Source organism: Elephas maximus, chromosome 22, assembly GCF_024166365.1.
Source record: "Elephas maximus indicus isolate mEleMax1 chromosome 22, mEleMax1 primary haplotype, whole genome shotgun sequence".
In the NCBI taxonomy this organism is placed as follows: Eukaryota; Metazoa; Chordata; class Mammalia; order Proboscidea; family Elephantidae; genus Elephas; species Elephas maximus.
In genome coordinates, this window is record NC_064840.1 from 27,209,681 (window position 1) to 27,226,295 (window position 16,615).

General features: G+C 50.5%; 1 protein-coding gene across 4 annotated transcripts in view; it reads left to right on the forward strand.

Moving 5' to 3' along the window:
• AP1B1 (adaptor related protein complex 1 subunit beta 1) overlaps positions 1-16,615 on the forward strand; it is a 52,500-nt gene that overhangs the window by 17,612 nt on the left and 18,273 nt on the right. For all 4 annotated transcript variants that reach the window (XR_007514877.1, XR_007514875.1, XR_007514876.1 and 1 more), the window contains 10 exons: positions 361-423; positions 3,962-4,067; positions 6,775-6,910; positions 7,721-7,966; positions 9,197-9,387; positions 10,955-11,176; positions 13,779-13,899; positions 14,325-14,420; positions 15,427-15,542; positions 15,870-16,035. Coding sequence is in view for 1 of the 4 variants with exons in the window: in XM_049865776.1 (XP_049721733.1) it covers positions 387-423; positions 3,962-4,067; positions 6,775-6,910; positions 7,721-7,966; positions 9,197-9,387; positions 10,955-11,176; positions 13,779-13,899; positions 14,325-14,420; positions 15,427-15,542; positions 15,870-16,035 (1,437 nt within the window). In the remaining 3 variants the exon portion in view is untranslated. The remainder of the gene's footprint in view (positions 1-360; positions 424-3,961; positions 4,068-6,774; positions 6,911-7,720; positions 7,967-9,196; positions 9,388-10,954; positions 11,177-13,778; positions 13,900-14,324; positions 14,421-15,426; positions 15,543-15,869; positions 16,036-16,615) is intronic.

Consider the following 16,615-nt stretch of genomic DNA (forward strand, 5'->3'; position numbering starts at 1 on the left):
AGCGTTTACCCATTCCTCTATTGATGGACATTTAAGTTATTTCCAGTTGGACATTGTTGGGGACAGAACTGCAGTAAATCCTTATACAAATGTCCTTGTGCAGATATTTCTGTGAGAGAGATTCTTAGAAGTAGAATTGGTGAGTCAAAGGAGATGCGGAGTCAAAAATTGGGCAGACCTGTCAGAATTACCCTCCAAAATCTGACCAGCCATTATCTAACAGATGATTGTCCAGCAGAGATATCTATCTTCCCACACCCCATGTGTGCTGGATCCTTCTCTCCTCTTCCCTCTCTGCACTGTAACTGAAAATGGAATGGAACATAACTGAAAGTCATCCCTTTCTTTTCTGTCTTGCAGAGTCTGGCCACCAATAAGGGACCAAAATGACTGACTCAAAATATTTCACCACCACCAAGAAAGGTACTATTTGTTTCTTTGTGGGACCTTGGCCTACTCTTTCCCTGCCTGTTCCTTCTGCCTATCGCCTATGGGAGGTTTTGGGGTTGTGGGCGGCGGAGGGTGGTAAGAGGCATGGCATGAAAGCGGGCGGTGGGAATGCCCCAGAGCTTCTTCACCTTGTAGATGAGAAAAAAAATAGCTATTGGTGGTCTAAGAAATTGACCACTCTCATTAGAACTCAAGAAGGAAAGAGCATTAGCTCCAAGTATGGAAAAAAAGCCCCCCTCCCATTTTCCCCCATGGCTTACAGTTGTTAAACGTGACGTGTGTGTTTTCTGGAGGGAAAGAAAACACACATAATCCTGTCAGCAGCCCCACGGTGGTTGTGGAGGGGGTGTGTGTTTAGTCGTTATCCATGAGCATATGTTTGATGGATTGCGGTCAACATTTACATCCTGTTTTTCGTTTGCCATTATCACAAACATTTTCCCACAGTCCTAGCGACTTACATTTAGTCTGTTGGGTTACTAAACTGAAATTTGCTATGCTTGTGTTATGTTGTTAGGTATTTTGGGCTTTTCCACTTTTAGGGCAATGGAAGATATTGTAGTAGCTGACCAATGTGCTTTAACCCTGTAAGCATCTTTCTGGCCAGCCCTTCCTTCCTCTCTCCTTCCTTCCAAGTGAGATTGACACGTGCCTGCTGACCAAGTCAAGAGTCTGTTGTTAGATCTGCTGAGCCAGGACCTGATGCCTGCCCTTCATCAGGCATTTCCTGTGTTTGTCCAGCAAGTTGTTATTGAGCACCTGCCACATGCAGTGGAGAAGACAGTCTCTGACCTAGGCGTTGGGCACTGTGATGAGGGAAATGCAGGGAGCTGTGAGAGGGCTGAGGGAGCTGGCCACATAAAGGTGGTGTGGGTAAGGAGAGGGGAGTGAGTGCTCTGCCCATGACATATTCAAGGAAAGGAAAGTCGTTGAGCAGGAGTGAATGAGGAGAGGAATGAAAGAGGAGGTTGCAGAGGTTTGCAGAAACTAGGTCAGGTATGGCCTGGTGAGCCAGGCCGGAGGGGTGAACTGAGTGCTGAGTGTTTTGGGGGTGTCAGTGGTAGGTTTTTGTGGGGTCTATTTTAGGGGCAAGGAGCCCTGGTGGCACAGTGGTTAAATCACTTGGCTGCTAACCAGAAGGTAGGTGGTGCGAATCCACCAGCTACTCCATGGGAGAAAGATGTGACAACCAGCTTCCATAAAGATTTACAGCCTTGGAAACCCTGTGGGGCAGTTTTACCCTGTCCTATAAGGTCACTGTGAGTTGAAATCAACTCGATGGCAGTGGGTTTGGTTTTCGTTTGTTTTGAGGGGAAGGAGCCCTGGTGGCATAGCGGTTAAGCACTTGGCTAGTAACCAAAAGGTCAGTGGTTTGAACCCACCAGCCACTTCATGGGAGAATGAAGATATGGCAGTCTGCTTCCATGGAGATTATAGTTTAATCTTCCATGAAGATTAAACCCTGTGTGGCAGTTCTACTCTGTCCCTATAAGGTCATCATGAGTTGGAATCAATAGCAATGGATTTGGTTTTTTTTTTTTTTTTTTTTGGAGTGGAGGTGTCTGGTGAGAGATGTCCAAGTTCTTATCTTAAATCTGACATCTGTGATGGTTTTCAGTGAGGGAAGGTCCGAGACAGACTCTAATGATGGTTGGGGAAGTAAAACTGGAGAGAGGTAAGGAGACCAATTCCGCAGCTCAGATGGGAGATGATGGTGCCTGAACCAGGGGCAGCACTGGGGGTAGAGAGAATCGGATGTCCTGAGAGTGATTTGGAAGGTAGGATTGGTGACAGACTGGATTTGGGGACCATTAGAGGAAGGAGATATTTCAGAAGCAGGCAGACCCTAAGTTCACCCACCAGCTTCCTTGGAGCTAAGGTGACTCAGGCCTAGACTCTTCAGCTAATGGGTCTTTGTCTGACCAAATGCTTTGAGCAGAGTAGAGCAGACAGCCTTGCAGTGGAGTCCAGGGTCAAGATCGTCATGGTTTGTTGGATCCCAGAGCAGAGAGACATGGCCCCTCAGTGTCTTGGGAAAGAAGGGTGTGTGTCCCTTCAGCCCTGCAGGGCCATGAATTTGAGCTGCGAGGTCTGCAGACTCCTGCTGGCTTTGTTGAGCAATACCCACAGTGTGGCCTTGCCTCTGGTTGTGCTGAGTGATTTGATCTCAGTTAACCTTGTTTGCTGTGTCTGTCTCAAGTTCTTTGCTGAACCCCACATTGTTCCACTCAGTCATGATAAAAACCTATGTGTTTTCCTTTTTTCATTGTAAATTCACTTAGCACTTCCCCCATGATAGTTACTGTACCACCCCCACCCTGAGTAACTCAAAAGGGAAGCCCAGGGCACTCATGCTACAAAAGAGGGACCTGAGGCAGAGGACATGATGAATGAATCATAATAGTAGCCACCATCAGTGCCCACTGAGCGTCAGGCACTGAGGTGAGGGTTTCACATGTGAGGATCAAATGAGCTAATTCAACACCCAGTAAAGGCAGAGAGTACAGACAAGAAAACAGGTGCAGAGAAGCAAGGTGAGTTGTCCTGGGCAGGCAAGAGCACAGTGATTTAGAGCACTGGCTTTGGAGGTGGCTGAGCTGGTTTTGATCCTGGCCCTCCATCTCCTCACTGTACAGTATCATCAGCAAGTTATTGAATCTTGTAAAGCCCCATCTGCTCATCTGTATAATGGGGGGAGCACAGCGTTGTGAGGATGAAATCAGAAAAGCATGGGAAGAAGTTAGTGTGGTGCTGGCTTCAAGAAGGGCTCAGGATAATCTGCTGCGGTTGTTTTGAGGCTGGGAGGCCTGCCTGACTCCAGAATCTGCCCTCTTACCCCTTGTGGGGGGTCCTGACTACCTCTCCATGGTAGGCCCCTGAACAACCCTACTTCCGCATTAGCTTTTTGCAGGTCACCAAGTTCTTGAAACAATTTATTACGTGCTAGAGCCCTCGTGAGGCAGCTGAATTCCCATCTTCAGAGTCTGAGCAACCACTGTGGCTCAGGAAGTGAAACCCTGAGCAAGCAGTTTTAACTGGATGTTCTAGGAAAACAGGAAGAGCCTTTGTGTGGGAATCAACCAAATCCACCCTCACCCCTCAAACTTAAGTTCCCAGATTTTATCACACTCAGCCTCGGAGGCGTTCGGCAGCGAGTAGCTGAGAAGAACTTGCGTTTCCTCTCAGCATTTTTAGCAGTCTAGCTGAGCAGGACCTGCCTCCACACTTTTTGTCTCCTCCAAAACCTTTGTAGCTCTTATGGTTCCTCTCTCCCAGATCCAATGTGGCCACCGACGTGGTCTCCAAGCTTGCATCTTGACGATTCCTCTCTCAGCAGCATTCTGGTCCTACACTGCTCTGTCCCACCTGAGGCCAGGGGCGTAGAGCTGCCCTCAGCTGGCAGCACAGGGTGTTTTACTTGCCTCCCTCCAGTTCCTTCAGAAGTTGGGGAGGGGGATTATCTCCGGGCAGCGTGGGGATGGATCGCTCATGACTTGCCCCCTTTTCTTAGGGGAAATCTTCGAGCTGAAAGCAGAGCTCAACAGTGACAAGAAGGAGAAGAAGAAGGAGGCGGTGAAAAAAGTGATTGCATCAATGACCGTGGGCAAAGACGTCAGGTGTGCAGGAGTGGGCTGGGTGGCGGCCAGAGGCCCGCTGACAGGGATGGCTGATAACATGGGTTCAGTACACATCTCCTCTCCTTTAGAGTGCCTCCGGGGACCCACAGCTCCCCTCGTGTAGCTCTCTTTCCCAGCTTCCTTTCCAATCAGAGGTTTTGTTTACACAGGGCTCACAAGCTCAAATGCTGATGGGGCCAGGCAGTCATGGTAGCAGGAGAAGTGGACCAGGTTGCAAAGGCAATAGGTGATAAAGAGACTGTGGCATGAACCCATCAAACTCCACAGGATTGCTACCTGCTGGGAAAATGAATCCAGTGCGGCCAGGTCTTCTGGTTTTTTAAAAGAACTGGAACTCTGCATTTTAACATTTTTAATCTCTATTTTAAAATGCCAGCCATTACACGCACAAACAAACACCATGAGGTCCAGGTGAAACACACGCAGATTGGATTTGTTGAATTCCTTGCCAGTCTGCAACCTCTGGTTTGCATCTGTTTGCTGGAGCAGATCCTATGTAGAGTTGCTGCTACACCTTTGCCCAAGCTTTCCACTGCCTAGAACCCCATTTCCCCATTGACGTTTACCCAGCTCGTTTCCCTGTCTTTTAAAACCCATTCACGGTCCACTTTCTTCTGTTGCCTTCCCTTGTCACCCCACCCACATGTACCTCTTACTGCTCTGGCCTTGCAGCCCTTGTCTCTGTCACCTGGCTTTAATGCTAGACTGTACTGTATGAGGAAGTACAGTGAAACCTGTGAGAGCTGGAACTCAGCAGGACTGCCCTTGTCTTTCCAGGTCTCACAAATTTTCCACCTTTAGCAGGGTACAGTCTTAGCACTTTTCTGTTGCTCCTGTTAGTGGAAAATATTTGAGTTTTCCTTCTCTGACAGGTTTCCGCCATACACAAGTTCTGGCTTTGGCAGGTTTTGCTGTATCTTCTCATGTGTAGTACTTGTGTTTACCCACCCACCAGATCAGAAAGCCCTCAAAGGCAGGGACTGGATTTTATGACAACATACATTTGCAGTGTTAAAGAGTCTGCAGAACTTTCAGATGTTTTCTCAGTTAATTCTTTATGATTCCCATATTGTAGGTAGTGATATTTTTACTACCAAAGAAACAAGCTAAAAAAGGAGTAAAACGATTACCCCAAACGTCATGTGGTTAATGGCAAAACGAGGACTCAAGCTCAGCACTTCTGAAATCCAGGTCCAAGGTGCCTATCCCCTCCCCTCTGTGCCCTCATGGCATCCAGCCCTGTGCTCATGGTTTGGGTGCTGACATGGAGCAGTCCCCCATTTGGGTCCTGGAGCACAGTTACACTGATCCCACCCCATTCTCCATGGATTTCTGTATCCCATTGCCACCCTCAGCAAGAGACCCCCAGGTGAGCAGAGGAGGGAAAGCTGTGCAAAGATCTCTGCTGCAGACAGAGCACTGAAGGGCTCGGGCCTTTGCTGGAAAACTGGGCCTCTGTCCAAATCAGATTAGTCCTAGGACAAAGCCACACTCCTTTAACTAGAACACGGGTGTCACCTCCTCACAGAGGAAATATCTTTGTTCTTCCATCTCCAGTGAGCTTGTTTTGCTGATGTGACGGGCACAAAAGAGCAAGTCAGGCCCCTCAGCAGGTCTTCCTCCTCTCCTCTTCACTCCCCTTTCTTCTTGGTGCACCATCTTTCAAGGTGATGCATCAATTTCAGCTCCAGCTGCACTCTTGCCTGTTGGAACTTGGCCACTGTGGCCCTCTCCCTGCTCAGGAAATTCACCTTGACCTCTTAAGTCTATATGACTATGTCCATGCCCGTAAAAGCCCAAAAATTGAGAGGTGATGCTTCCAGAGATAGAAAGTAGATCTCTAACTATATTTCACATCTCAACAGGGCCTGTAACTCTGACACCATTGGGTACCATGTTGGGAAGGGTTCCAGTCAGTGTAACAGTCACGAGCGTGGGCTTTGGAGTCAGACCTGGCTCCTCAGGCAGGTTATTTGATGTTTGTGACCCTCAGAGTTCTCTTGTGTAACATGGCGCTAGTCCCCTGGCCTAATCAAGTATGTACAGTCCTTTGCACGAAACCTGGCCTATAGTGGGTGCTCCTCCACACATGCTGGTGCTGCCTCTGAGTGGGTACCAGAGCTGGCCCTTGTCATGAAAGCAGCACAGACCCATCCCTGCTTCCCTATGCACCCTCTGGAGCCAGCAGCCCAACATAAAAGGGGGCCACGTGAAGTACCAGGGAGGAGAAAAGAATAGTTTTCATTTGCTCAGCACCTCTCAGACATGAGCTTAAGTTGTCTCATTTAATTATCACAGGGTCCTGTGAAGTGGGTTTTTGTGACACCCTTCTTACAAATGAGGAAAGGGAGACTTAGGACAAAGGAATTTTCCCAACATCGTATAGATAGCAAGAGGTAGAGCTGGGGCTGGAGCTAGGTCTGACAGGCTCCAGAGCTCATATCTGAACTCTGTGAAAAGAGGAAAGGAATTTGTTTGTTTTTAGAGTCACCTCTTTGGAATTTCATTTCTATCAATAGGCGTTTGTGGTAACAACGTAGCTGTTGCCTTCCTTTTCACTAGGAATTTCTGTTTATCTTTCTCCCTCCCTCTTATCCACTGTTCCCCACTCCCACAAAATTAGCTGCCTGAAAAATCTCTCCCTTTCTTCAGCCTGCCCCATGCTGACACCACTTTGACATTTCAGTGCCCTCTTCCCTGACGTGGTGAACTGTATGCAGACAGACAACCTGGAGCTGAAGAAGTTGGTGTACCTATACTTGATGAACTATGCCAAGAGTCAGCCTGACATGGCCATTATGGCCGTCAACACCTTTGTGAAGGTAAGGGAGGGTTTGGTAGAAGGAGGCACAGGGTGCTCACTGCTCTGCCTTCCCCTTATCTCCTGGGGGGTGAGGCAGCTGTGGCCCTTGGTGGAAGCACTCGGGCTCCCTTCCGGGCCCTTAGACCGCCTCCCCCTGCTCAGCCCAGGGCCTCTTCTCCAGCAGTGTGCCCCACTCTTTCCAGAAAATCAGGTACTTAACTCATTCCATGTGAGGTCGCACCAAGCCTGTTGAATCTCCTCACGCCTCTGGGTGTGGACCCTTGCCCTGCGTCCTTTGTGTCCCCCTTCTAGACTTTGCTCCTTTCTACATTTTCTGTCCCCTAGACAGAGGCGGGAGGGTTGTGAGTCATTAGCTCTGTGCACCTTTAGAACCCTAGCTCCACCAGCCCTGCTGATACACAGAGTTGGGAAAGCAAGGGCTTCTGTGGTCCAGTGGGAAAATTGCGGGTTGTGATGCTGGATGGATGTGGGTTTGAGTAATAGCTCTGCTTTGTGGATTTGGACAAGACCCCAACCTTCCTAGAGCCTCAGCTTCCTCATGAGTACAACAGGGCCAGTATTGTGTATCTACCATGAGGGTTAAAGGAGAGAATGGGCGAAGCCCCTGGCACAGTGTCTGATAAATGCAGGGGACCCATCACATGGCATTTACTGTTCATACTGTTCCTCCAGTTGGTGGGGGCTTCCACAGCAGCCATCTGATGTTGCTCAGTCCACCTGGGCTCAGAGCTCCTAATGTGAGCAGGCCAGGTGGAATCTGAAGCCACACGTGGCTCACCCTGCCCCTGACCAATGGTTGGTTCCCCAGGACTGTGAGGACCCCAACCCCCTGATCCGAGCCCTGGCTGTGCGGACCATGGGCTGCATCCGCGTTGACAAGATCACAGAGTACCTGTGCGAGCCCCTCCGGAAGTGCCTGAAAGACGAGGATCCCTACGTGCGCAAGACAGCGGCCGTGTGTGTGGCTAAGCTTCATGATATTAACGCCCAGTTGGTGGAGGACCAGGGCTTCCTGGACACCCTGAAAGACCTCATCTCTGACTCTAACCCCATGGTAAGCCCCTGCCACATCCATTGTGCCTCCTCTATCACCTCCTGGGTCGCTTTGGGAGACTTCGGCTTCACCCTCTGCCAGGCAGTTCTCCAGTTCCTAGAAGTCAGAGCCCTGCTGGGTGGGTTCATTGTGCTTGTACCTTGAAGTGGAATGAGCTAGACCTGAATTTCCTTCTCTGTACCATCTCTAACTCACTGTGTGACTTTGGGCTAGCTGCTTGACCTTTCAGGGCCCTCTTTTCTTCCTCAGTAAGATGGGTCCCATTCTGCATGACTGGCAGGATTGCCGTGAGGCTTAGAGCTGCGAAGGTAAAGGGGCCGGCATGGCCTGGTCCTCAGTGGGTGTGCAGTCAGAACTTACGCCCTCCTCTTTCCCCTTCCAGTCACGGTCATTATCACTGTCTTCTCACCAAGACCATCATCCCTGAATGGAAGGCGCTTTCCCTTTGCTCATGTCTTGCAGGGTTATAAAGGATCAGCTTGAAGTAGTATAGCCTGGAAGATAAGGCCCCAGCATGTGGCTGGGTAGGCGTACCAGTATACTCACACACAGCGCTGGCAGCATTTTGGAAGGCAGTTTGGCAGAGCTTGTTAAAAATGAAATGCACAAGCCCTTCAACCTGGTCGTTCCCACTCTGTAACCTACAGACACGCGGATCCCACGTAGGCGCGAATGGCGGGGACAGGGATGGGCGTTGTAGCATTTCGTCATAGGGAAAAGTGGAAACAATGCAGAACACAAGTAAAAATTGCCACTCTAGTGAAACTGGATTGAGAGCCCAGAGCTTCACCTGGCAAGCCCCTCTGCCCTCCAGTGCCCATCCACTGCCAGCAGCTCTAAGGGGCTCACAGAAATTGTCTACTTCTGAGAAGCACACTTTGACAAACCCTGAAATGGGCTGTTGTAGCTGGATGAAGTCTACTGTGTTTGGTATTTGGGAATGCTTTCTGTTGCTGGCACTTGGAGCTCGTTCTTGCTTGTTTTTGTTTTGCTTCTTTTTCTTAAATGGTAGGTGCGGTTATTTTAGCCCTAATTTACAGAGGAGTCAATAGCATGAGTGCCAAGAGTGGGTGGGTGTCGGGGATGCTCCAGACCCTGCGCATCGATCATATTCCCTTCAAGATATGCTCCTTCTGGCCGGCCAGCACGGGGTGTCGGGGAGCATTAGCCCTACTGCCCCTGGCCTATGAGCAGTGCCCTAGCCCCTACCCCTTCCACCTTCTAACCCAGGTGGTGGCAAACGCAGTGGCTGCCCTCTCAGAGATTGCCGAGTCTCACCCCAGCAGCAACTTGCTCGACCTGAACCCACAATCCATTAACAAGCTGCTGACCGCCCTAAACGAGTGCACCGAGTGGGGCCAGATCTTCATCCTGGACTGCCTGGCCAACTACACGCCCAAGGACGACCGCGAGGCCCAGAGGTGAGCAGGCTGTCCCTGGCTCACCAGCCCAGCATGGCCTCGTCCTCAGGAGGCTCCAACAACGGGCTGGGCCTCAGGCCTCTAGTGGGTCCTTTCCAGGCCTTTCTGCACAAACCATCCTCATACACATCTCAAGAGAGGCCTGTAGATTCTCGGCTCTCCAGAGCCATACCGTCAGCAGCATGCGTATTGTTTCAGGCAGTCAGCTTACTGCTCGCTGTGGGCACTTATAGAAGCCAGGGCTTCTGGAGCTGAAAGAGACCCCAGTCACCCCAGGCTGGCTAAAGATTGGTAGCATCACAGCAACCATTTATTGACTTTTCACTGAAAAGTCAACCTGAGGCTCTGCTGGGTATCTTCTGTGCATTAGATGACCCCTAAAGCCACTCTGTGAAGGAAGTCCCATCATCATTCCTTATTTTACAGAGAAGGATATTCCCACTTAGAGAGGTAGAGGGAGTTGTGCAGGGTTACCAGCTGGGACTCAACTGACTGTTCATCTTAACCAACCTGTTAACCTGCCCCTTTTGAACGCCCTAGCAGTAGGGGGAGGGAGGAGTTGACATTTATAGTGTATTCACTACATGCCAGGCACTGTGCTGGGTGCTTTGTTTTTTTTTTTTTTTCATGGCAACCCATGTGTTACTGAGTAGAACTGCTCTATAGGTTTTCTTTTAATTTTATTTTTTTGTTTTTGAGAATATACACAGCAAAACATACACCAATTCATCCGTTTCTACATGTACAATTCAGTGACATTGATTACACTTTTCAAGTTCTACAACCATTCTCACCCTTCTTTTCTGAGTTGTTCCACCCATGTTAACATAAACTCACTGCCCCCTAAGGTTCTTGTCTAACCTTTCAAATTGCCGTTGTCACTTTGATCACATATAGATAGTTCTTAAAAGAGTGTAATACTCAAAGCAGGCATGTTTTACTAGTTAAGCTAAACTACTGTTTGGTTTTAAGAAGACTTCAGGGGATAGTTTAAGTTTTAAAGATTATATGAGGGCAGTAGTTTTCAGGGGTTCATTCAGCTCCCTTGGCTCCAGAAAGTCTGGAGTCCTTCAGAATTTGAAATTCTGTTCTGCATTTTCCCCCTTTTGATCAGGATTCTTCTATAGAATCTTTGATCAAAATGTTCAGTAGTGGTAGTCGGGCACCATCCAGTTCCTCTAGTCTCACGGCAAAGGAAGTTTTCGTTCATAGAGGCAGTTAGTCACACATTCCATATCCTCCTATTCCTGGCTTTCCTTCTTCCTCTGTTGCTCCAGGCATGTACAGACTAATTGTCCTTCCTTGGGTGGCCACTTTGTGCTGGGTACTTTACACACATTATCTCATTTAAACCTTCAGCAACCCTGTGAAGCAGACAGTATCTTCCCCATTTTACAGATGAGGGTACTGAGGCTCAGACAAGTTGTAACTTGCTTGGGCTTAGTTAGCAGACAGCGGAACCAGGATCTAGACTTCCTCCTGCAGAAGACATGATATTTTGAGAACTAAAAGCAGGGTGTTTTCCCTTGTCTGTCTCTCCTTTTTGCCCCTTTGGAATGGACCCAAGCATCTGCGAGCGCGTCACCCCCAGACTGTCCCACGCCAACTCTGCTGTGGTGCTGTCTGCTGTGAAGGTGCTGATGAAGTTCATGGAGATGTTGTCCAAGGACCTGGACTACTACGGCACACTGCTCAAGAAGCTGGCCCCACCCCTGGTCACACTGCTGTCTGCCGAGCCTGAGCTGCAGTACGTGGCCCTGCGCAACATCAACCTCATCGTGCAGAAAAGGTAACGGGCCTCCCACACACCAGCAGTGTGCACTCCAGAGGGAGTCTCTTTGATGGGAACAATGACTGCCGAAGGGAAACTGACCTGTCACCATGCTGGACGTCTTGAAGAATAGCTTAATCCATTGGTTTTCAGCTGGGGCACTTTTGTCCCCCCAGGAACATTTGGCAATGTCTAGAGATACTTTTGGTTGCGACACCTTAAGGGGAGGAGAGACTGCTGGCATCTAGGGATTCTAGGGATGCTGCTCAACATTCCTATTATGCACGGGACAGCCCCCACCGCAAAGAATTCTTTGGCCCAAAATGTCAATAATGCTGAGGTTGGGAAACCCTGGCTTAACCTAACCAGGTAGCAGGCTAGGTAAAGGCTGGAGTCGAGGTTCTTAACCATGGAGAGTGAATGGCTTCCAAGTCCACCGAGCCCTTCAGAAGTCGTGTGTAAAATTCTGTTTGTGTGTACCTGTTTTCTGGGAACAGAGTCCATAGCTCCAGTCCAATTGCCTGAGGCTGGAGGACTCCGAGATGCTTAAGAACCCTTGGACTTTGCATCAACCTCGGGCATGGGGGAGGGGTATTGATCCAGGGCACTGTGCGTCCCCTCCTCTCCCCTCCATGGGAAGGACTGCAATGGTCATCCACCGTTCCTGTGGGAAGAGCCTGATTCGGGGGAGGGGGAGAATACAGGCAGGAAAGAGTGGACCAGCACTGGTTCTGAGGGGCCCAGAGCAGGACAGCTTCATTGGAATGGTCACCTCCTTTGCTCTGTGGTGGTGAGGGAGCCGTGCAGCTCTGTGGAGTGAGACTGGACTCCTGAGTTCTGCCCCAGCCTGTACAGTCAGATGACTCATTCAGCAAGTAACTACTGAGCATCCATACCTTATAGCAGGCCCTGTTGCTGGGAGCAGGGGTACGCAAGAACAGCAGCCTCTTCCAGCCATTCTCTCTTGGGAGAGCACATGCTTCTTGCCATTGTAGTACACTCTTGGGGGCCTAGAGACGCCAGGTGAATAGGGACATTTGGGGGGTAAATACAGGAAAGCTTTCTGAATGCCTAAGCGACAGGATCAGGCTAGGGACTCAGAGTTGCAGTGTGGGCCTTTACACACCCGTGCCTTGGTCACTGGACTTAATAAGCTGTAGTGACCTAAAGGTCCAGATCGGGGTGAAAGGGCATCCTGTGCTGTATTTGGCACAGTAAATCTTATCAGAAGTTGTCCACGTCACCGAGGCACTGCCTGGTCCAGTCCTGACATGTGTCTGGGCAGCTTTTGCCAAGTCCTGATTGCAGAAGTCCCATGTTCCTGCTCCATGGCTCAGGTTCCTGCCTCCCCGCCCAGGGCACACCAGCGACTCCTGGCTTTGCCAGGACCGCCCAGCCACCAGCACAGTAGCACTGAGTGCCCAGGGTACCTCCTTCCTCTATACTGTGACTTCTCCCTTTTCTGCCATCTGTCCTCATTCCTTCTCCTTCCTCCTCTCTTTTCTGAAAAGGGCATAGGAGCTGGTGACTCGTCTTGCCCACTTATTAGCATCAGCTGTGTGACCTTATGCAACCCTCTCAACCTCTCTGATGTTGTCTCATCCAAGGAAAAGAGGCAGGTGGTGGCAGTTGTAGCTTTGAGGACAGGAGCAATGGCACACATGAAAGAGCTCTGCAGTGGTAGCACCTGTGTAGGGAGCGCCTTCTCTGAGCCAGGCATCATGCTGAATGCTTCACGTCTAACCCTCACAATAGCCCTGTTATGTGGGGATCTGTGTTAGGGGCCCCCAAGACCACCCTACCTTCAGAAATTTGCTACAGGGACTCACAGATCCAGCATATAGCTGTACTCATGACTAAGTCCTGTTATAGTAACATAGTAAAGATACACAGGTGGATTATGAAGGAAAAGACATAGGCAGAGTCTAGAAGAATCTGTATGCCAGCATCCAGGGCTTTCCCCTCCCATAGAGGTCACAGAGTGCACTCCTCCCCCAGCAGTGAAGTGCAACAACACATGTGCCATGTTTCTGCTCAGGGAAGCCCATTTGAGACTCAGTGCCCAAGGGTTTGGGGGGTATTGGTCACATGGACATTCTCTGCCTGGCACGTTCTGAGATTCAAGACTCCCACCAGGAAGGCAGGTGTTCAGCATAAACCATGTTGATTGTACAGACAGTCTAGGCACAGTTACCTATCCTTATCAGGTAGGGAACAGTGGGAACACTCCCAAAATCCAGGCCTTTCTAAGGATGGTGTCATTCCCATTTCATGGGCGTAGAAACAGAGGCCTAAGGTCCCAGCTGGGATTAGAACCAAGGCCTGTCTGATTCCCAAGCCTGTGCCCGTGGGGCCTGCTGCCTCCCGAATGTAAACTGCCTCTTGTTTGCACTCCCTGTTTCCTTTCTGTGATGTGGTTGGACACGCAGTGGCCACTCGGAACCTTGCTCAGGCAGGTCAGTGGGCCCTTAGGAGTGTGCAGCTCTGGCTAGGGCCCTGCCTTCACAATGTCAGGCCCCACCTCAGGCCCCAGGAAAAGTGTCCCAGCAAATGTGGAGGCATTTTCCCACAGGCTTATGCCTTGCTCCTTGCTCTCTGGGCGACACTGCCCTACCACCAGGCCTGAGATCCTGAAGCACGAGATGAAGGTCTTCTTTGTGAAGTACAATGACCCTATCTACGTGAAGCTGGAGAAGCTAGACATCATGATCCGCCTAGCGTCCCAAGCCAACATCGCCCAGGTCAGCAGTGTGGTGGTTGGGGCCATGGGTTTGGTGTCAACCAGGTTCACCAGCAGCGAGCTGTGGTCTCTGGGCAGCTGTCTGTCTCACTGATAATGGTCCCTCCCCATGAAGGGGGCGTAGCACAGGGCACGGAGCCTGTAAGCACTCAACAGATGTTAACTGATGTTTTTGTTACTAAAGAATTTTTCCTCCCTATTATTACCTATCTTCCATCCTTTTGAAAAGTGGTAGTTAGGTTGATGTGTCAGCTAGATCAACTAAACAAAGGTCGTTCCAGCCCTACCAACTAACTTGTCCTTCCCTGCGTCCCACTCTCGGTACCTGACAGCTGTCTTCCTCCCCTTGCTTGGGCCTTCCACCTCAATCAGAAGGCAGAACCCCAGCGCTCCCCCCAGCCCCCCGCTTCTGTGTTTGGGCCCCAGGTGTTGGCGGAGCTGAAAGAGTACGCAACAGAGGTGGATGTGGACTTTGTACGGAAAGCTGTGCGAGCCATCGGCCGCTGTGCCATCAAGGTGGAGGTGAGGCCCTGGGACTGCCTCAGCCAGAGGAGGGAGGGAGGGAGCTGAAACCAGAAGACCATCTGATTCTAGCAAAATCTGCTAGTGCCTGTGTCCAGGAAGGCCCGAGGGTCACCCCCAGAGCCCCCAAGGCACCCATTGTGCAGGTTTGCTCTGTAATCTCCTTTAGGCCTTCCAGTTGCTGCAGATTAAATTAACCCATCATTATCGTGGGCTTTCCTGCAGCATTAGCTGAGACATGGGGCAACCACAAGTAGGTGGTGGTCCTAGTAGACTTAGTTTTCACTTCATGGAGCTTTCTGGCAAGCGCTGTGCCTGGTGAACATTCTGGTGTGTGTCATGCATAAGTCAACTGACCATGTGCCCCTTTCATTCAGGTTCCCTGGGGCCGCTCCAGTCCTATATTCTAGCATTTCATCTCTTCCCATTCCCTGCCTCTGGGGTGGTTCCTTGACCCCTGAGCTGGACTCTCCTTATACCAGTCCACTAGTGACTAGAGGGCCCTGGGATAGTTGGTCACCCCGAGTCCCCTGAGGCATTTGCCCTTGGTGCCTGTGATGGGAGTCTCTCCCACCAGGACATTAGTGCAGTATGTTAGAATGAGGGAGAGAAGGGCTAGCCCCAAGGAGAGATGTGTTTTTGGTCACAGGAGCCTCTTTCATGAAACAGGTAAAAGTGAAGGGGGTCAGGCTGGAGTGTAGTCATTCCAGAGGACAGCTGGAAAGGCTTGGCCTGGAGAAGCCGCAAAGACTTTCCCCTCTCTCTGAAGCTCTTCCCCTGGCCTTCTCCTCAGTCTAGTTCTACCTCCCTCTCTCCTTGGGACCCAGGGCCGGCATTTTGTACTCGTTCTCCCACCTGTTATCTGAGGAGCATGTTCTCCTGCTGTGATAAGAAAGGTGGGCCAGGAGTAACTTTGAGCCCTTGGCCAAGACATACTCATCAGAAGTCCCATTGGAAACAGGAGACAGAGGCCTTACCCGTCTCCTTCCCTCCTGTTTCTACTCAGCAATCAGCAGAGCGTTGTGTGAGCACGCTGCTCGATCTCATCCAGACCAAGGTCAACTATGTCGTCCAGGAAGCCATCGTGGTCATCAAGGACATCTTCCGCAAGTACCCCAACAAGTGCGTGCCCCACCCCTTCCATGAGTGGGAAATCTGCCTCTGCTTGGGGACAGGAAAAGGAAAGAGGAATTTCTTTCTTACTTCTCTGCCACAGACAGTATTTCAAAAAAAAAAACATTTTTTATTTTTAATTTCCCCTGAGCTGTTTCTCTGCTCCCTAGGCCAAAATAAGAACTAAAATGTAACATCTGAAACTCCCATACCTTTAACTCACCACCCTCTGGAGGTCTCAAGGGAGCTGCCTGCCTCTCTGGGCTCCTACTGGGCCTTCCTGGTGTTGCCCTGGCTCCCACACTGCTCCTGGCCAGCTGTGCCCTGGTCTCCCAGGTACGAGAGTGTGATCGCCACACTGTGTGAGAACCTGGACTCCCTGGACGAGCCCGAGGCCCGGGCTGCCATGATCTGGATCGTGGGCGAGTATGCTGAGCGCATCGACAATGCCGATGAGCTACTGGAAAGCTTCCTCGAGGGCTTCCACGACGAGAGCACGCAGGTGAGCTGTCGGGTGGGGCCCACTTAGGCCAGAGCATGGGTCTGTCCCGCAGCTCAGCACCGCTGGAACTGTCCTGCCTGAAACCCTCCCCTCAGCCAGAGGGCCTCAGAGCCCTGCCCTCCCAATGCTGCACAGACCGAGTGGACAGAGAAGTGACAGGCACGGCCACTTTTCCTTCTACACTGTGGTACATAAGGGGTCCTGGGAGGATCGTCTGCAGTGGTGTGCAGAAGACAGGCCTGGCGATCTACTTCTGAAAGGTCTCAGCCTTGAAAACCCTGTGGAGCAGTTCTACTCTGCACACATAGGGTCGCCGTGAGTCGACTTGAAGGCGGCTAACACCAACAACTAGAGATCGTACGAATACACATCAAGGCAGGCAGAAGTTTCTGGTCTTGTTTTAATTTTCTATTTATCTTTGGGTAGGTAATACATTGACTTGATTTGCAGTTTTAAAGATTCAGGAAGATATAAAACCCAGTGCCGTCGAGTCGATTCCAACTTATAGCAACCCTATAGGACAGAGTAGAACTGCCCCATAGAGTTTCCAAGGAGCGCCTGACGGATTTGAACTGCCAAC